This window comes from Mirounga leonina, unplaced genomic scaffold, assembly GCF_011800145.1.
Source record: "Mirounga leonina isolate KUSES-001 unplaced genomic scaffold, KU_Mleo_1.0 Mir_127, whole genome shotgun sequence".
Lineage (NCBI taxonomy): Eukaryota > Metazoa > Chordata > Mammalia > Carnivora > Phocidae > Mirounga > Mirounga leonina.
Genome location: NW_023270316.1, coordinates 55,391,289 through 55,414,136, shown reverse-complemented (window position 1 = coordinate 55,414,136; position 22,848 = coordinate 55,391,289). Strand labels below are relative to the sequence as shown.

General features: G+C 43.1%; 1 protein-coding gene across 6 annotated transcripts in view; it reads right to left on the bottom strand.

Annotated features, from left to right (window-relative positions):
- Positions 1-1,928: 1,928 nt before the first annotated feature.
- The window catches only part of SLC25A30 (solute carrier family 25 member 30), a 32,448-nt gene continuing 11,528 nt past the window's right edge, over positions 1,929-22,848 (bottom strand). For 3 of the 6 annotated variants that reach the window (XM_035003346.1, XM_035003347.1, XM_035003345.1), the window contains exons 2-10: positions 17,390-17,510; positions 16,057-16,204; positions 13,035-13,129; positions 11,702-11,787; positions 9,606-9,701; positions 8,801-8,925; positions 6,958-7,096; positions 5,500-5,580; positions 1,929-4,556 (exon numbers count right to left, since the gene is read on the bottom strand). In XM_035003346.1, the coding sequence (XP_034859237.1) occupies positions 4,515-4,556; positions 5,500-5,580; positions 6,958-7,096; positions 8,801-8,925; positions 9,606-9,701; positions 11,702-11,787; positions 13,035-13,129; positions 16,057-16,204; positions 17,390-17,453 (876 nt within the window). In that variant the 5' untranslated portion in view covers positions 17,454-17,510 and the 3' untranslated portion in view covers positions 1,929-4,514. Of the gene's footprint in view, positions 4,576-5,499; positions 5,581-6,957; positions 7,097-8,800; positions 8,926-9,605; positions 9,702-11,701; positions 11,788-13,034; positions 13,130-16,056; positions 16,205-17,389; positions 17,511-22,848 lie in introns of those variants that run through there. The other 3 variants (XM_035003349.1, XM_035003348.1, XM_035003350.1) reach the window with 2 other exon arrangements.

Genomic DNA, 22,848 nt, shown 5'->3' with positions numbered 1-22,848 from the left:
TCATCGTATGGCAAACACTAGATGTCGCTGTGAAGATATTTTGTAGATGTGAGTACCATCCATAATCAGTTAACTTTAAGATTACGCTCCATGATATGGTGGGCCCCATCTAATCAGTTAAAGGCTTCAAGAGGAAAAAACAAAACAAAACTGAGGTTTCCTGAAGAAATTCTACTTCAAGACTGTAACAGAGGGGCACCTGGGTGGCTCAGTCATTAGGCGTCTGCCTTCGGCTCAGGTCATGATCCCAGGGTCCTGGGATCGAGCCCCACATCGGGCTCCCTGCTCAGCGGGAACCCTGCCTTTCCCTCCTCTCCCACTCCCCCTGCTGGTGTTCCCTCTCTCTGTGTCTCTGTCAAATAAATAAATAAAATCTTTTTTTTTTAAAAAAAAAGACCGTAACAGAAATCCTGCCTGAGTTTTCAGTCTGCTGGCCTGCTCTTCTGATTTCAGACTTGCCAATCCCCCACAGCTGCATGAGCCTATCTCTTAAAATAAATCATTTATGTATACACACACAGACACATACACACACCCTGGTGGTTCTGTTTCTCTGGAGAACTCTAATACACACTCTTTAAATCCATTCCCTACAAGCGTTAAGTTTGCTTTTTCCCTAAGAAATGAGTCCACGGTATATACGGGAGCCTGCATCTTTTAACTTTTTCCTACTTAATAACCTATCATGGACATCTTTCCAAGTCAGTAGGCTGAGATCTAACTCATTCTTCTCAAGAGCAACATAGTAAGCCATTGTATGGATTATTATTTAAGCAAGGGAAATACAGACATATAGGTAGTTTCCAGATTTTTTTTGCTCTTCATTCTATTATTTGCATCAAGCTTTCAAGAAACCTATTTATATACACTGCCCTTGTCTTGTATTCCTGTTTTGTTTCAGAATGGATCTAGTTATAATCTACCAAATAAATTGTGTCTTATTTTCCCAGCTGCCAGTTTAGAAATAAATCACCTGGATTAAAAGCCAAATGTGTCTTAACAGGTACCATAATGCGCATGAGGGTTCTACTGTCCACAGGCCTTTGAGAAATGCCAGCAGCCAGTGGATCTCACTAACCTTCATATGAAGTCAATCCTGTACATCATTTAATCTCTCAGGTAAGAGAACTGAGAAAGCGCTCCTTTTTCCCCGACTCTCTTTTTTTTCAATAAACCACCATGTTTAATTCAAATGTTAATAAGACAGGCACCTAGAAAAAAATATGTATGTTTTTTATAATCTTATGGATGAGGTTTTTTTATTTTTTAATTTTAATTTTTGTTTAATTAAGCTTTATGCCCAATGTGGGGCCTGAACTCACGACCCTGAGATCAAGAGTCACATGCTCCACCAACTGAGCCAGCCAGGCATCCCAAAAAATATTTTTCAGTGAAAAAATTAATGACCTAGATTTGCGTGTCATCCCCTGGCTCTTCTATGCCAACTGATCCACAGTTAACAAAACATCCCAGCCCGTCTCTAGCCAACACCAAACCCTGGAAGGACTGAGGGAACCTGAAGGCGCAAGGCACTCATGTCATCACCCTGGTGTTCTGCATCTCTGAGGGACCTTGCCGAGCCAGTCCATGAATCAAAGTCACTGGCCTCTACTGGGCTACAGAGGATTTCATATAGTGGGAGGTCACACAGGTGTCCAGGCAATTAAGATGATGATCCTGGGGCGCCTGGCTCAGGCAGTAGCGCATGAAACTCTTGATCTCAGGTTGTAAGTTCGAGCCCCACGTTGGGTGTAGAGATTACTTTAAAATTAAAAAAATAAAAATAAAAAGATGACCCCAACAACTTCTCCATGAGGAGAAATGTCTGTAGCCACCTTTACAAGTCCCATTTATTTCTACTCCAACCTTCTGGACTCTTTGGAGCTTGTCTTTGTTTAAAGGTCTCTATCCAAAATAACCACAAATCATTTGGATCATTATGTATTATTCCAGTTTATTAAACAATGAACAAGGTTTATGCCACATATTCCAACAATGCTTAAATAAAGAGCTTGAGATATAAAGGCTTATGAAAAATGTAGTCTTTACATAATACATACTATTTCCAGCGCATGAATAAATATAGAGAACAGGAGCCATTTTTATATCACAGATCAGCAACCTTCAGCATCGATGATCACACAAATCCACAAGCAAACAAACAATCCATTATCTTCATTTTAGTCATAAAAGCTAAAAATCCTTTTGCCACATTTAAGCAATATCCAAGGGGGTTGGGGACTTGTAGTCACAGCCCCGAAAAAAAGGGGACTGAGTCTCCAAATCCTTAAGTTCTCTCTTGCGTGAACTCCTTCAGGAAGCAGAAAAACCAGAACAGGTTAAGATCCTGTTCTATACAACATGTTTAATAAATCGACACTGGAGAAAGACTCCATTTTTGTCTTAAAAACATGATCAAGTTTTATAGTGAGGTTTGAGCTTCTTTTCATCCTGGTATGAACATGTACATAATTTGAATAAATTGATACAATGAATGTTGCATGACGTTGACTCTTTACGTGGTTTTCAAAATGGACTTGCTTCTACTGTTTTAGAAATTATATGTACACTTAAAAAATATAATGTTTTCATTAAAAAAAAAAAAGTGGTTCTTAAAAAGTAATGCTTTAAACTCAAGGAACTCAAAGTGAAAGCCTTTCTGAGAAAGCCCTGACCAGGTTAATGGAATGTTTTGGTAGGAAGAAAAAAAAAAATCTCCATCTAAAAATACGGTTCAGTACCAGGAGCAGGGCCCAAGAGAGCTCAGCTCTGCAGTCACATCTAGAGTGGGCCCAGGGATCTGGACTTTCAACTAAGTCTTTAATCAATTAACACCTAGACACCATTCTACCACTTCTTCCTTTCTCTTCTTAATGACTTTGTCTCTAGTTTGGAAATAACAATTCTGCCTCGCAAAATCTTTTTTGAAGTAGACATTAATAAAGAAGGCAACGTGAAAGTGATTGGCAGGAAAACGGCTCGATCCCCCCAAAAAACCTACACTCCTTCGATTCTGGGTTCAAGGGAGGTGGTGACCCACGGTGAGAACACACTGGGAACCTGCCTGGCTAATATTGCGGAAGGGTCCACCCCAGAGCCATTGTCAGTGTGTATTCAATGTTCTCAAACGGTAGAACCGAAGGTACCCAAGTAACTATGTCCCCTTCCCTGGGCTGTCTTCTAGAAGTGTAAAGTTCTTCAGGCTCTTGGAGTCACTTTTTATGAAGGCAAGAAAGAAGAGGGAGAATGATTTTTGTTGTCTTTGGAGAAAGAAAGGAAGAGACTATATACCTCTTTCAGAAACGGGAAAACAGGTGCAGCACTAAAGAGAGAGTTTCTAAAATTTCAAGCAAGTGTTTTCCATCCAAAACCGAACAGGAAGTCCGAGACAGGACATATCTTAATAGAACCCGAACTAAAGTAAAAACTGAAAAATCTGGAAAAGTCAACTCTTCTATTCACTCGCAACATTTTGCTAAAGGAAAACATAGTAAAACTGTAGCTTAGACTGTGTTCTCTCTTTTCACAAGGCCTTTGGCGAGAGCCTTTGCTGGGGATTCCAGCGAGAATCCTTTCATGAAACCACTCTCTTCTGTACACCAGGCCGTTGATGCCGGGATTCTGGCGGGACGACGGCACGACTGAGGTCCAACGCCTACCCTCCAGGCAGGTACTAGCAGTTACTCCTGTCTTCATTTGACCCTCAACATCAAGAGGCGTTATTATCCCCATTTTACAGACTGGGAAATAATAAACTTTGCTAAAAATCGGAGCAAATTGCTAACATTACCTAAGACTGACCCGCAGCTGCCTCAAAGATCTTCCACCAATGTGGATCCTGCCATGTTCAAAGCCAACACATCCCACCGTCATGGGTTTAGAGATCAATACTTTGTAACAACTCCTCACAAAGGTCAAGCCTTCAGGGGCTGAAAATCACTTATTGTAAGCGAAGGATCCTGCCGAAATCAGAAATGATAAAGCAGTGCAATATTCCAAGGATCTATTCCCTCCTGCACTGTTTCCACCTGGAGTTGAAAGGTTGTGAAATTTCTTCAGCTGACAAGAAGCGACAGTCCCCCACAGGTTCAGGAACAATAACACCCTCTTGGAGGCTCCATTCCGTGGTTCCTGTGAGCTTCTCCAGAGCAGTCTGGCATTCTCAGCTGTGAGCTGAGACACAACAGGGGCTCCTCTCCCCTGAAGAAAACCACACACGGTTCCTGATCTTCTCGCAAGTTTTCTTTAGCAAGAAACATGCGTTCCACACGCGGTCGTGGAGTCGAAGGGCACTTGCATGGTAAGGACTAGCGTTCGGATGCTCGTTTCTAGCATGAGACATCTGAGGCACGGCTGCCCACACACAGCAACCGGAACTAACCCCATCCTCATCTGTTGCTCACGCTTCAGAATCTGCGATGAACCAAGCAGTGAGAAGCAACGTGACACGCAGGAAGCTTTATTGTTTCGGAAGGGAACCTTTGCAGAGCGCCGTCTCAGGCAGCCTTGACTTGTCACAAATCCAATTTCTTCAACTGCTCATATGTCACAAAGAACTGCAGTTACTGGTTAAGGCTGACAAAGAAGATGCTGTCTTAACATCACGGACACGTGAAAACTGACTCACAGACAGCACATTTAACAGATACGTCTGGGCAGACCACGTGCCTTGGACGGGATTGAACATGAGGGGCTCCATCCTTACCCACCTCAAAAGGTCTTCTCATTAGCCTTCCCAAGGTCAGCCTGGAACAGAACCACCACAGCAGAGATATCTCTAAATCCCCTCACACCAGCTCCCAGAGCCTCTTCGAAGATGACATCCCCCCTGACTAGCTCTGGCGATCGCTGTGCTGGGCAGACTTTCCAGAACAGTGAATTCTGTGTGAAACAGAAAGACAGCAAGCCCTGGGAAGCTCTCCCCAAGGGTCACGGCGAGGCAGGCCTTCAGCAGCGGGGAGGCGCAGGTAAAGAGAAACGGGGATGGTGAAAACCACATTCCCTTCTTTATAATTCTGCCCTTCCGTGTCTAGTGAACCGCCGCTTCTTTCCTCCCTCCCACTTTGGCATACAAGAAACAGTGCTAATCGGCCAAATAATTCAGGAGCTAATTCCTGTTTATCTGCAGGCACTCTCTAAAATAAGCATTCTAGAACACTGCTGCCAAACCGCATCCTTCCCAAGGGTGGCTAGGGATATCAAATCAATCCCTGTCTCTCTCTCTACTCGTAAGTATTCTCAGCTTCGAAAACTGAGTCTGAATAGAAATCTGTATTGATGTCAGTCCCTTTCAAAACACCAGCACTAAACCAAGAGTCATATAGCCCAGCACAGAGATTTTATACCTGCTGAGATAGAAACTGAATCATCATTTCTTAGAATCAGAGGAACTCAAAAGAATAAGACGCCACTTCTAAATTATCATTAATAACATGACAGTTTATACAATCCTCTTTTAGCTACATCTTTCTTCAGATGTACTGCGACAGAAAAGGATACAATGATATTCCAAGGACCAAGTCTCAACCAATTTGGCCAAAATCCTTTATACAGAGCAAAAAACCCTTCATTCTTCCATGTCTGTTATAAGGCGGGGGGGTAGGGGGTGGGGAGACAAGTTAACTTCCAACTTTCCAATTAGGTCAAATGCATTCACAATTCATTAGTAGCCAGACTGAATGATCTACTTTTCTTAAAAATAAAATCCTGTTTGAAAAGACTGTCTAAAACCTCATTGCCCTCTGCCTCTTCTTGCTCTTTAAAGGATTCTGCATGGGAGAAGACAAAGGCTCCGTGTCAAACCAACCCACGCCAAAGCAGGCAAACGGCCACTGAAGGAGTGAGAAATGAGACTGAATCCCAGCTGGAGTCTCTTGCCTCCTGGTCCCATGCGCTCACAAGCAGGTGGGAAATAAAGAAGTGAAGCAATGGTGGTAAAGACCTAATTCGGACCACCACTACTTCACGTCGCTGGGTGGATAAAAACACGCATCTCTGCTCCGCTGAAGCAGCCCTTGAAATCTAGACTGTGCCAGCATCACCCCCGAGGGCAGGAACAGCAAAGCGGGCCCGGATCCTCGGCTGCCGGCAATCTAGTCGGGGAGACAGCTGCAAACTTGCACCCCCTCATGAAGAGGAGGCCCCACTGTTTAAACTGAAAATTACAGTAAGAGCGATGTGTTCTTCTGAGAGATGTCTGAATGAACGAAATTTGTTCCAATAGGACTCGAGAGGAGGGAGATACACTGGAAGGAGACCCAGTTCCACTGTGATGGCAGAAAATCTGACTATTTTCTCTCCCTTTACAGCAGAGCAGCGGTATAAAGGAAATACACTTTCATTTCTAAAGATTCATTTAGATTCTGTATTTATCAAAGTTAGCCCCAGTGTGGCCCAAACTGGGTACTATCCCAGGGCTTTAGAGCATCATTCATGTTCGTTATAATAGCCCCCCAAATTTAGATACTTCTCCGGTTAAATAGATGTATACAAATAAGCATGTGTGTGAATATGTATGTCTATATTCACACACAAACACACACACACACACATTTGGGGGGCAGTTTCGATGATTGAAACAAACCACTAGAATATTGAAGATTAAGTAAAATAAACTTGCTCATTTCATAAGTGTCCCTTATTATTATTAATTATACTAACAAGGCTTACTACACATGAATCCAAGCACTACGCTGTTTTGTAGGCATCATCTCAATTTTTTACAATAATTCTATGACATACGTGCTATTATTGTCCCATTTCACTTATGAGGAAACTGAGGTATAGAATCTGGTATCTTGACCAGTCACACAATCACAAGTGACAAACCCACAGGTTTGTCTTGCTCTAACCCTTGTGTTTGTCATCGTGATAAGGAAACTCTTCAGAGGGGAACAAGTAAACTAAGGAGCTGTGAAAGGACTTCAGGACCCTGCCCAGGGGCACACCCACGCTCACCTGTAACAAGCAGTCCAGGGTACCTGTGTGGCCAGAACACCTGCCATCCCGAAGGACTCTCTGATTCATCATCCGTGTTCTCACAACATCGACGGGGTTGGAGGCCAGCGCCCCAGCCAGACCACAGGTGAAGCTTGAGCTATGAAAAAAATACCAAGGGAAAAACAAACAGTTCAGCACCGCTCAGCCGCAACCACCACCATCAGAAGCAGGAAGCGGCCTCCTCCCAAATGACGCCAAAGTGACATGTAACAAGAGGAAAGGTTTCCAGGAGGAGGTCCATCACTAGAGCGCTGCACGAACTTCTTAAATGTGGCACTCATTAGAGTGGCCTACAAATTCCGGCCCCGACTAAGAACACCTTTGAGGTTCCGGAATGTCAAAGAATCGTAGAAACATGAAGCAATGTCCTCCAACGATGATCTAGTGCATCTATTTGCTATAAGCAGGACTCAGAGTAATTTCAGCCCTATCATAACCGTACCGCTCTTGGAGAGCAGAGAAAAAGACGTCGTCACTGTAATGCCCTCCAGGGGCCTCTGGGTCTACGAAACCTTCAGTCGCACAAGACTAAGACCACACCTGGTATCAATCAACTCAGGACAGGGTTTCTCAACTTCCACACTCCTAACATTTTGGGACCAGGCAAGTCTCTGTCGTGGGGGGCCGACCTGTGCACTGTAAGCTGTTGGCTTCTACCCAGCAGGTGCCAACAGAACTCCCCAATCCTAACAATCAGAACAGTCTCCAGAAATTGCCAAAGGTCCCTTGAGGGGCAAAATCAGCCCTCAGTGGATGAAACCAGGATACATCCATATTAACCAGCAGCTATTTAAAAATACATGAAATTTGTTTGTACTGACACGGAAGGATATTTGGAATATATTATTGAATTTAAAAAAGCAAGTAAGAACAGCAAATACTGCGTGGTACCATTATATGTGGAATCCATAAACAAAAAACAGAACCCATAGAAACAGAGTAGAAAAGTGTTGCAAGGGGTGAGGGATGGGGGAAATCGGAAGAGGCTGGTAAAGGGGCATAAACCTTCAGCTCTAAAATGAACAAGGTCTGAGGATTTAACATATTACAGGGTGACTATAGTTGATAACACTATCACATAACTGAAATTTGCTAAGAGAGTACAAGTTAAATGTTTTCACACACACACACACACACACACCCAAAAGGATAAATGTGTGAGGTGATGGATGTGTTAATGAACTCTGGGGGCAGATCCTTTCACATTGTGTATGCCTATCAAATCATTATGTCATACGCTTTAAACAGCTCACAAGTTTGTCAGTTATACCTCAATAAAGCTAAAAAATTAAAATAATATAAATAAAAAGTAAGAGAATGTTAAGCATGATCTTGCTTGTGTAACATGTACACATAATATACGTTTATAGACATATTTGCATGTGCCTAAAAACCAAGCTGTTGACCATGGTTACCTATGTAAACAGATAAGGACTTTCACTTTTTCTTGGTTCACTTCTGAATTATAATTTTTCAAGTATGAGAATACTTTTATAATAAAACTTTAAAATTTCTATATATTTATAGCAAATTGTCACCCTGAACTCATGTATCCCTAAAATATCATTTTTTTTTAAATCTCTAAACATGGGCACCTGGGTGGCTCAGTTGGTTAAGCGTCTGCCTTCAGCTCAGGTCATGATCCTGGAGTCCTGGGATCGAGTCCCGCATCGGGCTCCCTGCTCAGCGAGGAGTCTGCTTCTCCCTCTGACCCTCCCCCCTCTCGTGCTTTCTCTCTCTCATTCTCTCTCTCAAATAAATAAATAAAATCTTTAAAAAAAAAAAAAATCTCTAAACATACAGGAAGTGGGTATACACAGTGTCTCCCATTAGGCCCGAGAGAATCAGATGCTTCTTGGTGAGGTCATAGACCGGTAGCTCCACGCCGACAACGATGGCAGCCCTCTGGGCCGTAAGGGACACTCCCTGGGTAAAAATACGAATAACCAAGATTCAGACATCTCTCCATGGAACAGGCCTTGAAAAAAACTACAGAGTGAGAGAGTAGAAAAGACCAGAGGGTAAAGAACTCAGAAGCTCCCATGCCCAGTTCTGCTCTGGCACTGACTGTATGACCTTGGCCAGACCCTGGCCAGGCCAAGTCGCCTCACAGAGGCTCCGGTTTCCTAGTACATACTGAGAAGACTCTACTGGATGACCTTTAGGGTCTATTCTGTGAACTGACGGGTGACTAGACTACCAGGGAACAGCACTCCATACCAGCGGCTGCCTATTAACGGTCTTCACTTAAGGACCAGGAAAACACACAGATCAAAAAATCCAGCATAACTATAACCTAGAAAACCCTTCTCCAACAGAATTTTTTTTTCAAGTAAACAAACGAAAAAGTGCTCAATCTTCACAGAATTTCTTATGCATGAATTAGCCAAAAGGTACTTTAAAACTATGACATATTCTTTGTATTCCCATTTCACAGGTAATGAAATTAAGAAAGAAAGTAACTTCGAGGGCGGACGTCACTCTTCTTCCCGTACACCATTTTGACATTCGGATTAAATAAGAGGATGGAAATAGGAAAAATAAATTCAAAGAAGGAAAACGGGGAAGAACTAAGTAAGGAAGTTGGCTCTGTTTTGCGGACTTACCTTCCACAGTCCCCTTGCTCCCTCTTGCTGGTAAATGTTAATGAAGTTGCCTATCATTCCACCTTGAAAGGTGCTGCTTTGTGCCTGCATCCGTATCTAGAGATTATTTTAAAGATGAACATGAGAAGGAAAGCACATTTCTCTCTGAATGTAGACTTCTGAAAATCATTCAATCTGTTGTTTACTAACCATTGAAAGAATCGCAGTATAAATAGGACTGTAATGCTAGTTTAAAACGCCCTTTGTAGGATTTATAAGGATTTAACATTCATAAGGATTGGTTCTGAGGCACTTTGGAATCAAAAAATGGATTTTTAAGGGGCGCCTGGGTGGCTCAGTCGTTAAGCGTCTGCCTTTGGCTCAGGTCACGATCCCAGGGTCCTGGGATCGAGCCCCGCATCGGGCTCCCTGCTCAGCGGGAGGCCTGTTTCTCCCTCTCCCACTCCCCCTCCTTGTGCTCCCTCTCTCACTGTGTCTCTCTCTGTCAAATAAATAAATAAAATCTTAAAAAAAAAAATGGATTTTTAAACGTAGTCTTTTGAAAAGGAAAGAAAATGACATATTTCCTTGTAAGTTACTGAACAGGAAAGAGAATGTGATGGTATGCTAAGATTTCACATAATTGATAAGAGTATCCAGCACACTTGGCAGCACTAAGCATGGACAAGTATATTTCTTAAATTAGTTACTTCAAGCCACTACTATTTCCAACCAGCTGAACCAAAAGGTATGCAGGCGAGCAGAGCACGAGATGACCACATGATGCCCGTCACACTCTGTTACACTTGAACTTACAAATAAACTTGACAACGCCCGTGGAATTCAAAGGACCGAGATTCCAACATAAAAATAATGTTTGATGTAGCTCTCTACATTTTTTAAAGGGTTTTTTCTCACTAAAAATTGGTACCTTATTTTTGTTTAGGGAGCAGTTATCTCTAACTTCTAAAAGAAAGTGTTACTGCCATGCTAACATGGGAAAATAAACCAAACTACGGGAACTGCCTTTCTATGAGCCCCGACAAATGTTTCAGGTATTAAGAGGCGTACGGATATTTTTCTCCACTTTTCCCCAACGAAATCCTAGCAAAAGCACCTTCACCGTGCCGAGGTGTAGCATACTCTGCATACTGCTGCAAAAAACTCGGATGTTCGTCAGAATCTCCTATTGGAGTGAAGGCTCTGAGGGCAGGGTCCTTATCTTACTCATTTTTGGATTCTAAGCATGTAGTACATCAACTGGTAGAAGGTAGAAGCAGTGAACACTGGTTAACTAATAGGAACAAAAAAGGAGAGGGAAGGACAGAGACAAACATCCTAAGAGCACTGAAAAAGCAAATCCTGGGCACCTGGGTGGCTCAGTCGGTTAAGCATCTGCCTTCGGCTCAGGTCATGATCCCAGGGTCCTGGGATCGAGTCCCGCATCGGGCTCCCTGCTCAGCTGGGAGTCTGCTTCTCCCTCTCCCCACTGCTCATGCTCTCTCTCTCTCATTCTCTCTCTTTCTCTCTCAAATAAATAAAAATTAAAAAAAAAAGAAAAGAAAAAGTAAGTCCTGCCTAATTTCTATTTTGTTTAATTAGTTTATTTCCTTGTCTTTTTCCAGAAAGGATCTAAGGAGGCTGTATCCCTGGTATATCGGCAACAAGGTCATCCGATGCGTTATGTCTAACTGTGGTAAGGACATATTTCCATTCGTATTTCCTGAAATCAAGTTAACAGATAACATCACGTGTTCAGAAATGGTCATTAGGGAGCAGATTTGTGGAGAACTTGCAGCCCATCCATTTTTAATGAACCAATAAAACCTGGAAGATTTTCAATGAAAAATGAAATTCAAATGTATTCAAGCCCAAATTTTTTTTCTGCTTAATCGCCAAAAACCTTGTCTCCACAATGAGCTCTACTTTTGAGTTCCTCTGTATCAGTGGGAAATCCATCCAGTGGATGTTTCTAAGTTAGAGTCTTCATGGCACTTAAATTATAAACAAGTTCACACATACAGTGTATGTTATATTTGCAGCTTTTCATTATCTGAATGTTGTTCTCAATAAGAAAATGTGGGGTATGCCTATAAGATATGGATCGTACTGCTTACTTTCAAAACATCAGTTGGATTAGCGATGGTTGAGGATACGACTCCAGAGAGAATTCCACACACCACATTTATCAGTAGAGTTTCATCTATAAACAAACACATATTATTCAACTTTTCGTATACACAGAGCTCTTCATATCAGTCACTCAAATATAGGTGTAACTCGTTTACATGTCACTTGTACATCTTTAGAGAAAAGTAAAATTTCTGCTTTATGAATAAAGCAATTTTTTAAAGATTTTTTATTTTTTTAAAATAATCTCTATACCCAATACGGGTCTTGAACTTAAGACCCTAAGATCAAGAGTCATATGTTCCACTGACTGAGTCAGGCACCCTTGAATCAAGCAATTTTTAAAATATCAGGAATTTTGCTGGCTTAACAGGATTTTGCCTAGCAAAATGACTTGATATCCAAAAAAGGAATGTGAATTATCATGCAAAGTGAACAACCATGTACTAATTCACTTTTGTGTGTGTAAATGCAGACCACTGTAGTAATTAAGATGAGGTATATCCCGCAGGAGAATAAAAAAGATACATTCCTGGGGCCCGTAGGTGGCTCATTTTGGTTAAGCGTCTAACTCTTGATTTTGGCTCAGGTTATGATCTAAAGGTCCTGGGATCGAGCCCCATGTCAGGGTCCATGTTCAGTGGGGAGTCTGCTTGAGATTCTTTCTACCTGCCCTTCCCCCCACTCATGTGTGTGCATGCTCGCTCTCTCAAATAAATAAATAAATCTTAAAAAAAAGAAAAGAAAAAAAAGATACACTCCTAGGAGATACCGAGAAGATAAAAGTTTTAAAGCACACTGTATATATTTAATGTGAAATATACTGAAGTGCTAAAGCATCTTAGCTCCTGTTGACCACTCTCATATAACAGCTGACTAGCACTCGTCCCATTGTAAAAAAAAAGAAAAAGTTCTACGGATTAAAGCAAAGTCACAGAGACAACTAGCAATAGAGTATTAGAATTCAGTTCTTAATACTAAGAAGGGTATTCACTGCTTTCCTGGAAAAACAGCTTATAATTCCTGATTTTAGAAATTTTTAAGTTGGCTCAAACTATAATAACACACACTGTAGTCTGGGTGTTTTGGAGATGAGGATAACTAAAAATTTGTTAAGATTGCTCTTTTAACTGCCACTCCCCTAAGTTCAGCTAAGAACGATGTGCTTTAAGCACCATTCATTCAGACTTTACGTCCAGAGTTCTCCTCAGCAGTAGTAAAGTCCCGGTCAGGCTCAAGAAATTCCGATCTTGCCTTGACTAAAAAGACACACAACCCCCCACCTCCTGTCCACAAGTGGAAAAGAGATTCCCCACTCGCCTTCTGGGTGTTCAACAAACAGCCGCTTCAAGCTCTGGTAAATGCCTATCTTGATAGTGCCGTAGGAAGCCTGGCGTAACATCGCAGGGGCAATTCTGTCAAACCAACGCACAAAAGGACAAAGTAATCCTAAAAATCACTTTAAATCCTCTAGAAGACACACACACACAGAAGCAATCACATGTGCCTTCCACAATCAAACTATGCTAAACCAGATTTCTCACAATTCAAGATCCAACAAAAATATAGCTGGGTTCAGTTAAATTTGTGCCAATTATTAGTTCACGAAGTGAAAGCTCAGCCCCTTGTAGTTATCCTTAATGAAAAGTTAAGCGAATGTGGAATTCTAATCTGCTCACCGGTGTTCAAGGGAAAAGGCTCTCCTTGCTCGGGACAAAGCGCCCGGTGAAATCTGCCCTCTGCAAGCATCTAGCATTCTTCCACTGCTGCTCTGGAGCTCATCTCCCACCTTGTTGGAGGCCCTGTTCTGGTATTTCCTCTCCCTCTCTTAGCCTTCTGGACACCAGAACCACCCTGGGGCAGTTATCCGCCCGCTGTTCCTGCACTTCCCACCTCTTCTCCAAATGCAGTCTGCCTTCCCTCCCCCTCTCTCCATCAAAACTGCCCTCAGTTGAGGTGACCAGTTGACATCTCTGTCACTAAATTAAATGATGTGTTCCACTTAGTACCTTACACAACCTCTCTGTGGTATTTGCTACTGTCCACCCTCTGTCCTCCACGCAGCGACCTCCTCCCTGAGCTCCGTTAACATCCCCCTCTCCTGTTTGTTTCCTTTTCTCCACAGCCCCCTACTTCTGTCATCTGGGGGATCCCCAGAATTCCATCCTGTGCTTCCTTCTCTCCCCACTCTCCACACATTCCCATGCTTCCACCACTGTCAGAGACTCAGGACGCCTAATTCCTGCTTCCAACACGGATCCAATGATGCATTTCCAACTGCTTCGTAGATTTCTCAATGCGCATGTCCTATCCCCGGCCCACCTCTGGATCCAGAGTCCCACATTGAACTCACTATCCTCCCGCTCCAACCAGTCAGCTCTCCTCTCTGTTTCCCAGACTAGGGAATGGAAGCTCCATCTACATTTTGGCCCAAACCAGAAATCAAGACATCAGCCTTGTCCCCTGCTTCCTCCACACCCCCTCACATATTAGCTCCCATAATATGTCAACCCTACGCCCTAAACAGCCTGTCTTCTTTCTCTCTGTCCCCAACACAACACCTCTGTTCAGATCCTGCTTCCAGCGTGACAGCCTACTTCCAGTGTCATCAGTCTTTCATCCCGTCTCCCCATGACAGGCCGGCTTCTCTTCACCATGGAAACCCTATCCTGTCAGTCTCGCACTTAAAGCCCCCCCCAGTAGCTTCTGCCCACCACAGGCATAGCAAATTCAAGTGCCGAGAGCGCCAGGCAGATGCCTTAAGTGAGTGACGCAGGCTGGGTCCAACTGCACACACATACACCGCGTGAGAGGCAGAGGTTTCAGGAAACCAGAGAAGCCCTCCTTGATGCCTGCTCCTATTATCCTAAGTGAATGAATGTGGGCCCAGATGTTGACTTTTTCCAAGAAAATGGAATCCCAGGTTTCTGTGTGCAATTTCTCATAGCTGAAATATTGGCCCAAGTGAAAAACAAAAACCTTTGGTGACGGTGGGTGGGAGGGCTGCAAGGCCCGGATTGGGGACCTATGAGGCCCGGATTGGGGACCTATGGTGTAGCGGAGGAGATCAGGATGCTTGGCCTGTCCCGAGGCCGTCCATGTCCTGACCCCTCATTAGGGCTCCAACCCCAGCTCTTACCGCTCACCAGCCCCCACGCTATACCCATGCCGAATTACTTGCAGTTCATAGAATGTACTGGGCTTTCTTGCACACTCTACTGGCTCTGTGTAAATACAGTTCCCTTCTAACTTCACCTGGCCAACTCACTCTTCTTGATCCTGCAAGCTCAGACTGGGCGCCGCCTGCACCGAGCAGCCTTCCTAAAACCCGCCCTCTTTCCTGTCCCCACACTCTGGGCTTGACGCCCTGCCTCTACCAGACTCTAGTACTCAGTATCAGACTCCGCTGTATCCCCCGTTCCCACGTCTGCTGTCCCCACTAAATGACAGCTCCTTCACAACCGTGTGTTGCTGCTGATCCCCATCTGTCCTCCCAGATCCAGTCTCTCAGCCTTCTCTGTGATGCTCTGCGGCCGGGAGGGTGGTGCCCGCGGATTACGTCATTCAGGTTCCCCTGCCAGCTGACTTCCAGGTGGATTCCACCAGTAGACGATGGGATGGAGGGAGGGAGGAAGAAGAGGGATTCTCCTCTCCCTGGGCACTACCGAAGCATCCCTCCACAATGACTGTTCGCTCCTTCAAGGCTCTAGTCTTAACAGGCTCTGCTAACACCATTCCCGTCCTTGTCCTTTTGGTCCTAGGGTTGGAACCAATTTCTCACTTTGATAGTTTCTAGGTACCTCAATATCCTTCCTTTGTTCCCTTAGCCCTTAAGCAGCCCCTTCATTAAGGTCTCCTCACTGAAACCACCCAAGCAAATTCTGTTTTCTGCAGGGACTCGGGCTGACATACTCACTTTCCCATCCCGCACCTTCACACTGTTCGATAAATGTTGGATTAAAGGAAAGTTGTTCACAACCCTTACCCATACAGGATACTCTGTCATTTTCCTTATAGCAAAAACCTCAGTAATTCAGAATAGCCAAGAGGAAGGGCTTTTTTCAGAGTGAAACACTGAATTATGGAATGTTTTTTGGAAACAAATGTAATTTTTGCATTAGTATTTGTATTTGAATATAATAAAAACATACTTTCACCACAATGTTCATTACATAAAAGATATATAGAAAATAAAGCTGAAATGAAAAACGAAAAACCTGCAAACTACTTTCTCTTTTCAAATATATCTCAAATTTCTAATTTTTCTCCATGAAGTCTTAGTTTTCAGTCTATTCATTTGGAAGGTCAGTAGTCAAATATAAAAACACAAAGGTCTACTTACCCTGAGTACAGAGCTTTCAGCCCTTCTTCTCTGCCTATCCGCACTAACGCATGCAACATTCCTCGATACCTGATTTCTTTAAAGTTTGCATCATTTGTCTGGCCTTGAATCTGGAGCCGTGTCTTCGTTAAGTCAATTGGAAAAGTACCTTAAAATTTTTTTAAAAAGAAATATTTCACTTGATAAAAAGAAATTCCACTAAATAAAGGATACATGGTGATCTATTACCGAGGAAACATTTTAACTATAATGTAAACTAAGAAATGGAATTAAGAAATAGCAGATACTTTGCAATCTTTTCTCTATTTAAAAAAAATTAGGAACCAAAACATTAAAAAGACCCCTATTTTCCTTTCTTTACATTTTTATGTAGTTCCCATCCTACTCTACCTAGGATGTCAGAAGCTACACTGCTGTGAAAGACAGGTACACGGAATGATTTACACAAACAGGAAATTTTAAAATATGTTACTGTTTTTTGCATCTGTGAAAGCTAAAATCAGGTTCAATATGAACAAAGAGAGAGAAGTTCATTTTCCAAAGGAGCGTTTCACTTTGTGTTCTGCAGTCTAAAAGTAAATCTGTTCACGCAGCTAAAAATGTTTACCAGTGCCCCACGGAGAGTCCACCCAAATATGTAACACTCATTCTCAGCACACTTGCTCCACCGTGGCAATGGGAGAACCCACCTGCACGGGCAACCAAGTGGGTGGGTGGTTCCTGTGCCTTCACCCCTCAGCCCTGCTGGCTCCTCAGGGGCAGCCCCTGTCCCAGGACAGCAGTGACCGAGCCCTGGAAGCCCACGATGTGTCCAGCCCGGCACCTGGCACTCAGCAGCTGCTCAATGAGGATTTGTTGAGTGAATTATGCCAGGAAATAGACAAAGATAACCGGGATCTGATGTGGCACTCCACTGAGGAGGCAGTCACAAATACGGTATGGCTAATGGGCAGGGGAGGACCTGGGAGCTCCTCCCAACTCTCTACGGCCCCAGGCGCTAACAGGGGCAAAGTGGGGGAAAGGACAAGGAGCACAGGGACAGATGTGATCTAAAAATGACTGATAAACCTTCTGTTTGACTAACAGGTTCCACTTTCCCCACCCACACTGAACTTTGAACTCTAAACAGCTAGGCAGCCAAAATGACTCTGTGTTGGAAAAACATACCAAAAGAGGGCAATTTTGAAATCTGAGATTAACATTTCATGCTCTCACATGCTGTGCTCGAACCACAGTCACATCAAACTCCAAATAGCGACCCTAACTTCTCATCGATATCCTGACATCCCAAGCAGCAAGCAAGCGACCTGAGTCGGCCCCTTGGGCTCCTTACCGCATTCTGCTGTAATGGAGGCCAGCCCCCCGTACACAAAGGGCTTCCAGTTGAGGGCCGACATCTTCACCACGGTGCCTTCTCCTGGAACAGAGAAACATAGCCTCCGATAGGGTTTTTCCTGGACACAAAAGGAAGGCATGTCAAAGTTGTAACTCCGTGCACAAGCAGTTTCTTCTTTAAGCTTGTGTTCCATTCAAAGAGTGCCATCAGATGCTATTGGTGAACAACGCCCCCCACCCCCACCCCAATTCTCCAGGGGAGCCTTGGCTTCATAAAGCAAACCTCACTTTATCACTTGCCTTAAATCTCATTCAGGCCTTAAGTAAATGCAATATGCTGGTCTGGTGATACGGTGAATGTATTTAGTGGAGCACAATGGAGGCTATTTTCTGGGTAGTGCATTTTATCTAAAATCCATTCATTTTCACTCAACAAATATTTGCCATTTGTTTGCCACTGTCTTAGTGAGTCCCTCGGGTGCACTAGAGCAAAAAAAAATGTTGCAACTCCGTGTACGAAGGTAAAATGACAATTACTTAAAAGTATCAAAATGTACTTCTAGTTCACACTCTATAAATGTTAGTTTTCTCTTCTTATCCATACGCCATTAATAGCTGGGAAGCAGCTTGGTACAAAGGAAAGAGGAGTACTCTGGGGTCAGAGCCACGCCGCATCCTTCCTAGGGAAGTGCCTATTAACCCCTAAGCTTTTTCTTCATCAACATCATCACCATCGAAGCAGCCAACACAACCAATTAGGGGTGGAGCCCATACTTTTATTGGCTAAGCTAAATAAAATGCCTAGCTTTTACTCCTATTGTGGGGATTTTTTTTTTTAAGATTTTTTTTTTCTTTTTTGACAGAGAGAGACACAGTGAGAGAGGGAACACAAGCAGGGGGAGTGGGAGAGGGAGAAGCAGACTCCCCCTGAGCAGGCAGCCCGATGCGGGGCTTGATCCCAGGACCCTGGGATCATGACCTGAGCCGAAGGCAGACGCCTAAGGACTGAGCCACCCAGGCGCCCTATTGTGGGGATTAAATATACACTTTTAAACTAGCACAAAAACAGACACTCAACAATTGTCGTCTTCCATCTTCCTTTCACCTAAAAGGTGCTCACACATTCTGCAGTTTTATGCATTTTCAGTTGGTAAATCTGGCCTCTGCCCACTAACCGGAGAAACATGCAAATTAACAAACATTTGCATATATACTATCAGCCATAATTACTGTGGTTTGAAATAAAATTTCTAATTTATTATAGTCATTACTGGTGAGCAATACGCCCAGGGTTTTTACTCTGCATGTTTTGGGAGTTTCTCAAGACTACATTTCTCAAGAAAGGCCTGCCACAAGTCATTATTGCCAAAAATGTCAGTTTGCAACAAGGCCCAGGGGCTTGTTTAAACTAAGAAAAAACACAAAGAACCCAGAGGAGATTCTAAATACATCTACCAGTGGCTATTCTCATTTACAGACATTAACCGAATTCAGACTGGTTACAAGTGAGTATGGAACCTCTATGAACATGGAACCTGAAAAATCTTCATTTGCTTTATGTGTTTCAGGACCAAGAACAAACCCTGCCCCCCCCAAAATCATCTCAGCTCCCTATCATCCTTGCAAACACTTAATAATATCTGTATATAACTAATTCTTAGCCTTATAAGATTCATAATATAATGATTAATACTATAAGTTATATAGACCATTAAAACACATTAATACTAAATCCAATAATTCATTAACTGTCCGCTAGTACCTTCCTTAATCTACTTTTGGATTCTGCTGATTTCAAGTTAAAAAAAACAAGGCAATAACTACGTAACAGTGACCTGTGGAAGCACTATAATTTGCCGTTAGAAGAGTGTCTGATACAAATGATTTCCCTGGATCCCCCAACAAGTTTGGGATAGGAGGACAGAAAAACAGACTAGGAAATGGAGTCTCAGCAAGGTGCCTTGCCCAAGGCCACACAGCTGATGGGGCAGAATTGGGCCTCCAACCCAAGGGTTCTAATTCCAAATACAGTGTTCTTTCTGCCACCACCTGAGGCTGTATGTGATCATAAAGGAGTGGTGGTGTTTTAATTAAGGAGAAAATATTACTAAGCAGCTTCGAAAAGGTAGTACTGATAAGCTGCATCTTATAAACAACAAAAAATGTGCTTAATTTAAGAGAAAAGTCTTAAGAGAATATAATATTCAGAAGGTAGACAGTCAATCTAAACAGCAGTAATTTATTTTTCCAATACACAGTATACAAAGATAATGTTCAAATAAACTTTTGGAGTTGTTCACAGTGGTGAAATTCACATCCTATAAAATAAGCCATTTTGGTGAACAATCCAGTGGCACTTCACACATGCAGGATGTCGTACTACCACCACCTCTATCTGGTTCCAAAATATCTCATCACCACAAAAGAAAACCATTACCCAGTTGATTCCCCACTGCCCCCTCCCTGCGGCTTCCATCTGGTTCTTATTTCCTTGGCTGTGAAACTATGTAAGCATTAAGCATCTGTGTGGCACATAGGACTCCTTATTAATAGTTCCTAACCTGACTACAGGGCTTCGGAAAAGTACAGACATTAGGGTCCCACCTATGGAATGAGGATCTCAGGGACATCACAAGCATCTATATTGTTACTATAAATCAGTGAGTTAAATATGTGGTGGCCAATTCACAATTTGGAATACTTACCACTTAAATTCCCACTTTAAGTACTTAATTCTCAGAGATGATATTAGAGTTGACCCTCCTTCTTACTCATCTTATTTAGTAGTGACTTTTTTTCTACACATACATATGCGTGTGTGTGTGTGTGTCTGCATATATAAAGACACACACACACAAGGTTTCCTGCAGAATGTCAGCAAAACTTTATGGGAAATGGAATCATAACTGATCTCTAATTTAAAAACAAAACAAAATATTTTTTAAAGGCTCTATTGCCATATGGCCTCATGCCATCTCACTGATTAACTCTCTGGTTTCCTCACTTCTTATTTGTTTTACTAGCTTAGTTTTTGGTTTTTGTTTTTTTTAAGATTTTATTTATTTATTTGACAGAGAGAGAGCAGGAACACAAGCAGGGGGAGTGGGAGTGGGAGAAGCAGACTCCCTGCGATGCGGGGCTTGATCCCAGGACCCTGGGACCATGACCTGAGCCCAAGGCAGACGCTTAACGACTGAGCCACCCAGGCGCCCCTACTAGCTTAGTTTTAACGGCTACTTTTGGTGACTTTGTCTTCTGTTTTTTTCTTTTTTTAAGATTTTATTTTTAAGATTTTGAGAGAGAGCGACAGTGAGCCAGCGAGTGGGTGAGCACAAGTGGGGGGTGGGAGGGGCAGAGGGAGGAGAAGGAGAAGCAGGCTCCCCACTGAGCAGACACCTGGCCATGACCCCGGGAGGGATCATGACCTGAGCCAGGATCATGACCTGAGCCGAATCAGACGCTTAACCAGCTGAGCCACCCAGGTGCCCCCTATCTTCTGTCAGTTTTGATATTAACTTTTCAGTTAGATCAAAACCCAAAAGTTCTGGGTTCAAATGCAAATACTCAACTAGAGCTCAAAACTGCGTGGAATTGCCTCCCCCAGGATTTTGAATCAAGTGGACGGAGCACACACCCATTTGTCCCTATTCAGATGTTCCCCCGGGGTTTTGAATCAAGTGGACAGAGCACACACCCACTTGTCCCTATTCAGATGTTCCCCCGGGGTTTTGAATCAAGTGGACGGAGCACACACCCATTTGTCCCTATTCAGATGTTCTCCCGGGGTTTTGAATCAAGTGGACGGAGCACACACCCATTTGTCCCTATTCAGATGTTCTCCCGGGGTTTTGAATCGAGTGGACGGAGCGCACATCCATTTGTCCCAATTCAGATGTATCACCGCCATAAACTCATCTTCCACAAATGAGTGTCCATTCCTGCATCCCTGGTTAAACTGTATGAAAGTACCTTCTATTCAATTACAATTTTTAAAAGTTAGATAGGAATAGGGTAAAAATTACCTTCGGGCTCTTCTCTTTTCCTTTCCCAAAGCTAGGACTAGATTATTGAGCAGTTAAGCCTACTGCCCGCCTTCCCAGGTTAATGTTTGCTGGGTCAAAGAAAGAATACTTTAGGGGCGCTTGGGTGGCTCAGTCAGTTAAGCATCTGCCTTTGGCTCAGGTCATGATCCCAGGGTCCTGGGTTGGAGTCCAGCATCCGGCTCCCTGCTTGTCAGGGAGCCTGCCGCTCCCCCCTGCTTGTGCTCTCTCTGACAAGTAAATAAAAAGAAAGAAAGAAAAGAAAGAAAACTTTAGCTAACTACCACAGAGAGTATCAGTAGTTGGTCAAACATGCAAACAAGAAAAGCTTCTAGCTAAGGCTGCAATAGGAGACGTTATGTCCAGTACGCCGCGCTGGCCACAGCAGGCTGAGACAGGGCTCCGGCTATCTCAAGCTGAAATCTCTGTTCAGTAAACTGAACCATTTCTTTGTTTTGGAGTGCTCTTTAGAGGGGTTTTTCTCAAACACATTAAATTCCTAGCACCATTTTTTGGGAAAATTCCAACTCTACTCAAGTCCCAAGAATGACAGGCCAACACAGTCAGGGAGATCTGTGTCCTTAGCAATCACTAGTGTCTGGGCGACATCTCAGCCTGAGATCCAGGGAAGGGATTATAACCTTGCAAAAACGCCAGTGTCAGGGAGAGCAGTGCCTGGGGATCACTTCCCACTTTGCACTCCTCTTTAGGCCATACCCTCTAGCCAGACTAAACCTGGGGACCACTTCTCTGCTGCGTTATAAACACAATGCTAATAACCACAGCCATCGTTATTGAATATCTTATATGTCAGGCACTGCTATACATTTTCCACATTAAGGATTTTATTTAATCCTTACAACCCTATGAAATAGGTACCATTAGCCACATTTCACAATTGAGAAAAGACAACCTCAGAGAGGAAAAGTGACTTTTCCTAGTCACACAGCTACAATGTCTGCAAACTAAAGTCTCCCTGAGGGAACCCATGATCTTTCCTCTAAGTACTACAAAAGCCAGACACTATTTCCCAAAGGCTGTTGAAAAATATTAGCAGGTGGTACTGTCGAAATTCTGCACATTCAGAATAAATGTACGATTTTCCTGCAAAGGAAACACAAACTTCCCACCTATTTTTTTTTTTAAGTGTTTCCTGAGTGGAAATGTCTATACAAATTAAGGATTCCAAAAGATTCTCCCTACATTTAAGATAGGTACCATAGCCTCTCTCCTAAATTTTCTCTTACTCAGGAGTTATTTTCTCTTTACCTCATTTGCACAGCTGCAAAGAGAGGTAAAATATAGTACAGTCATTGCTTCTGGAACTTCGGAAAGCTTTCCAAGTTTCTGTTATATATTTAATTCTGGATAAGTTCTTTCGAATTTACTTGTGTTTCCTTTTCAGTCTGCAGTCTTA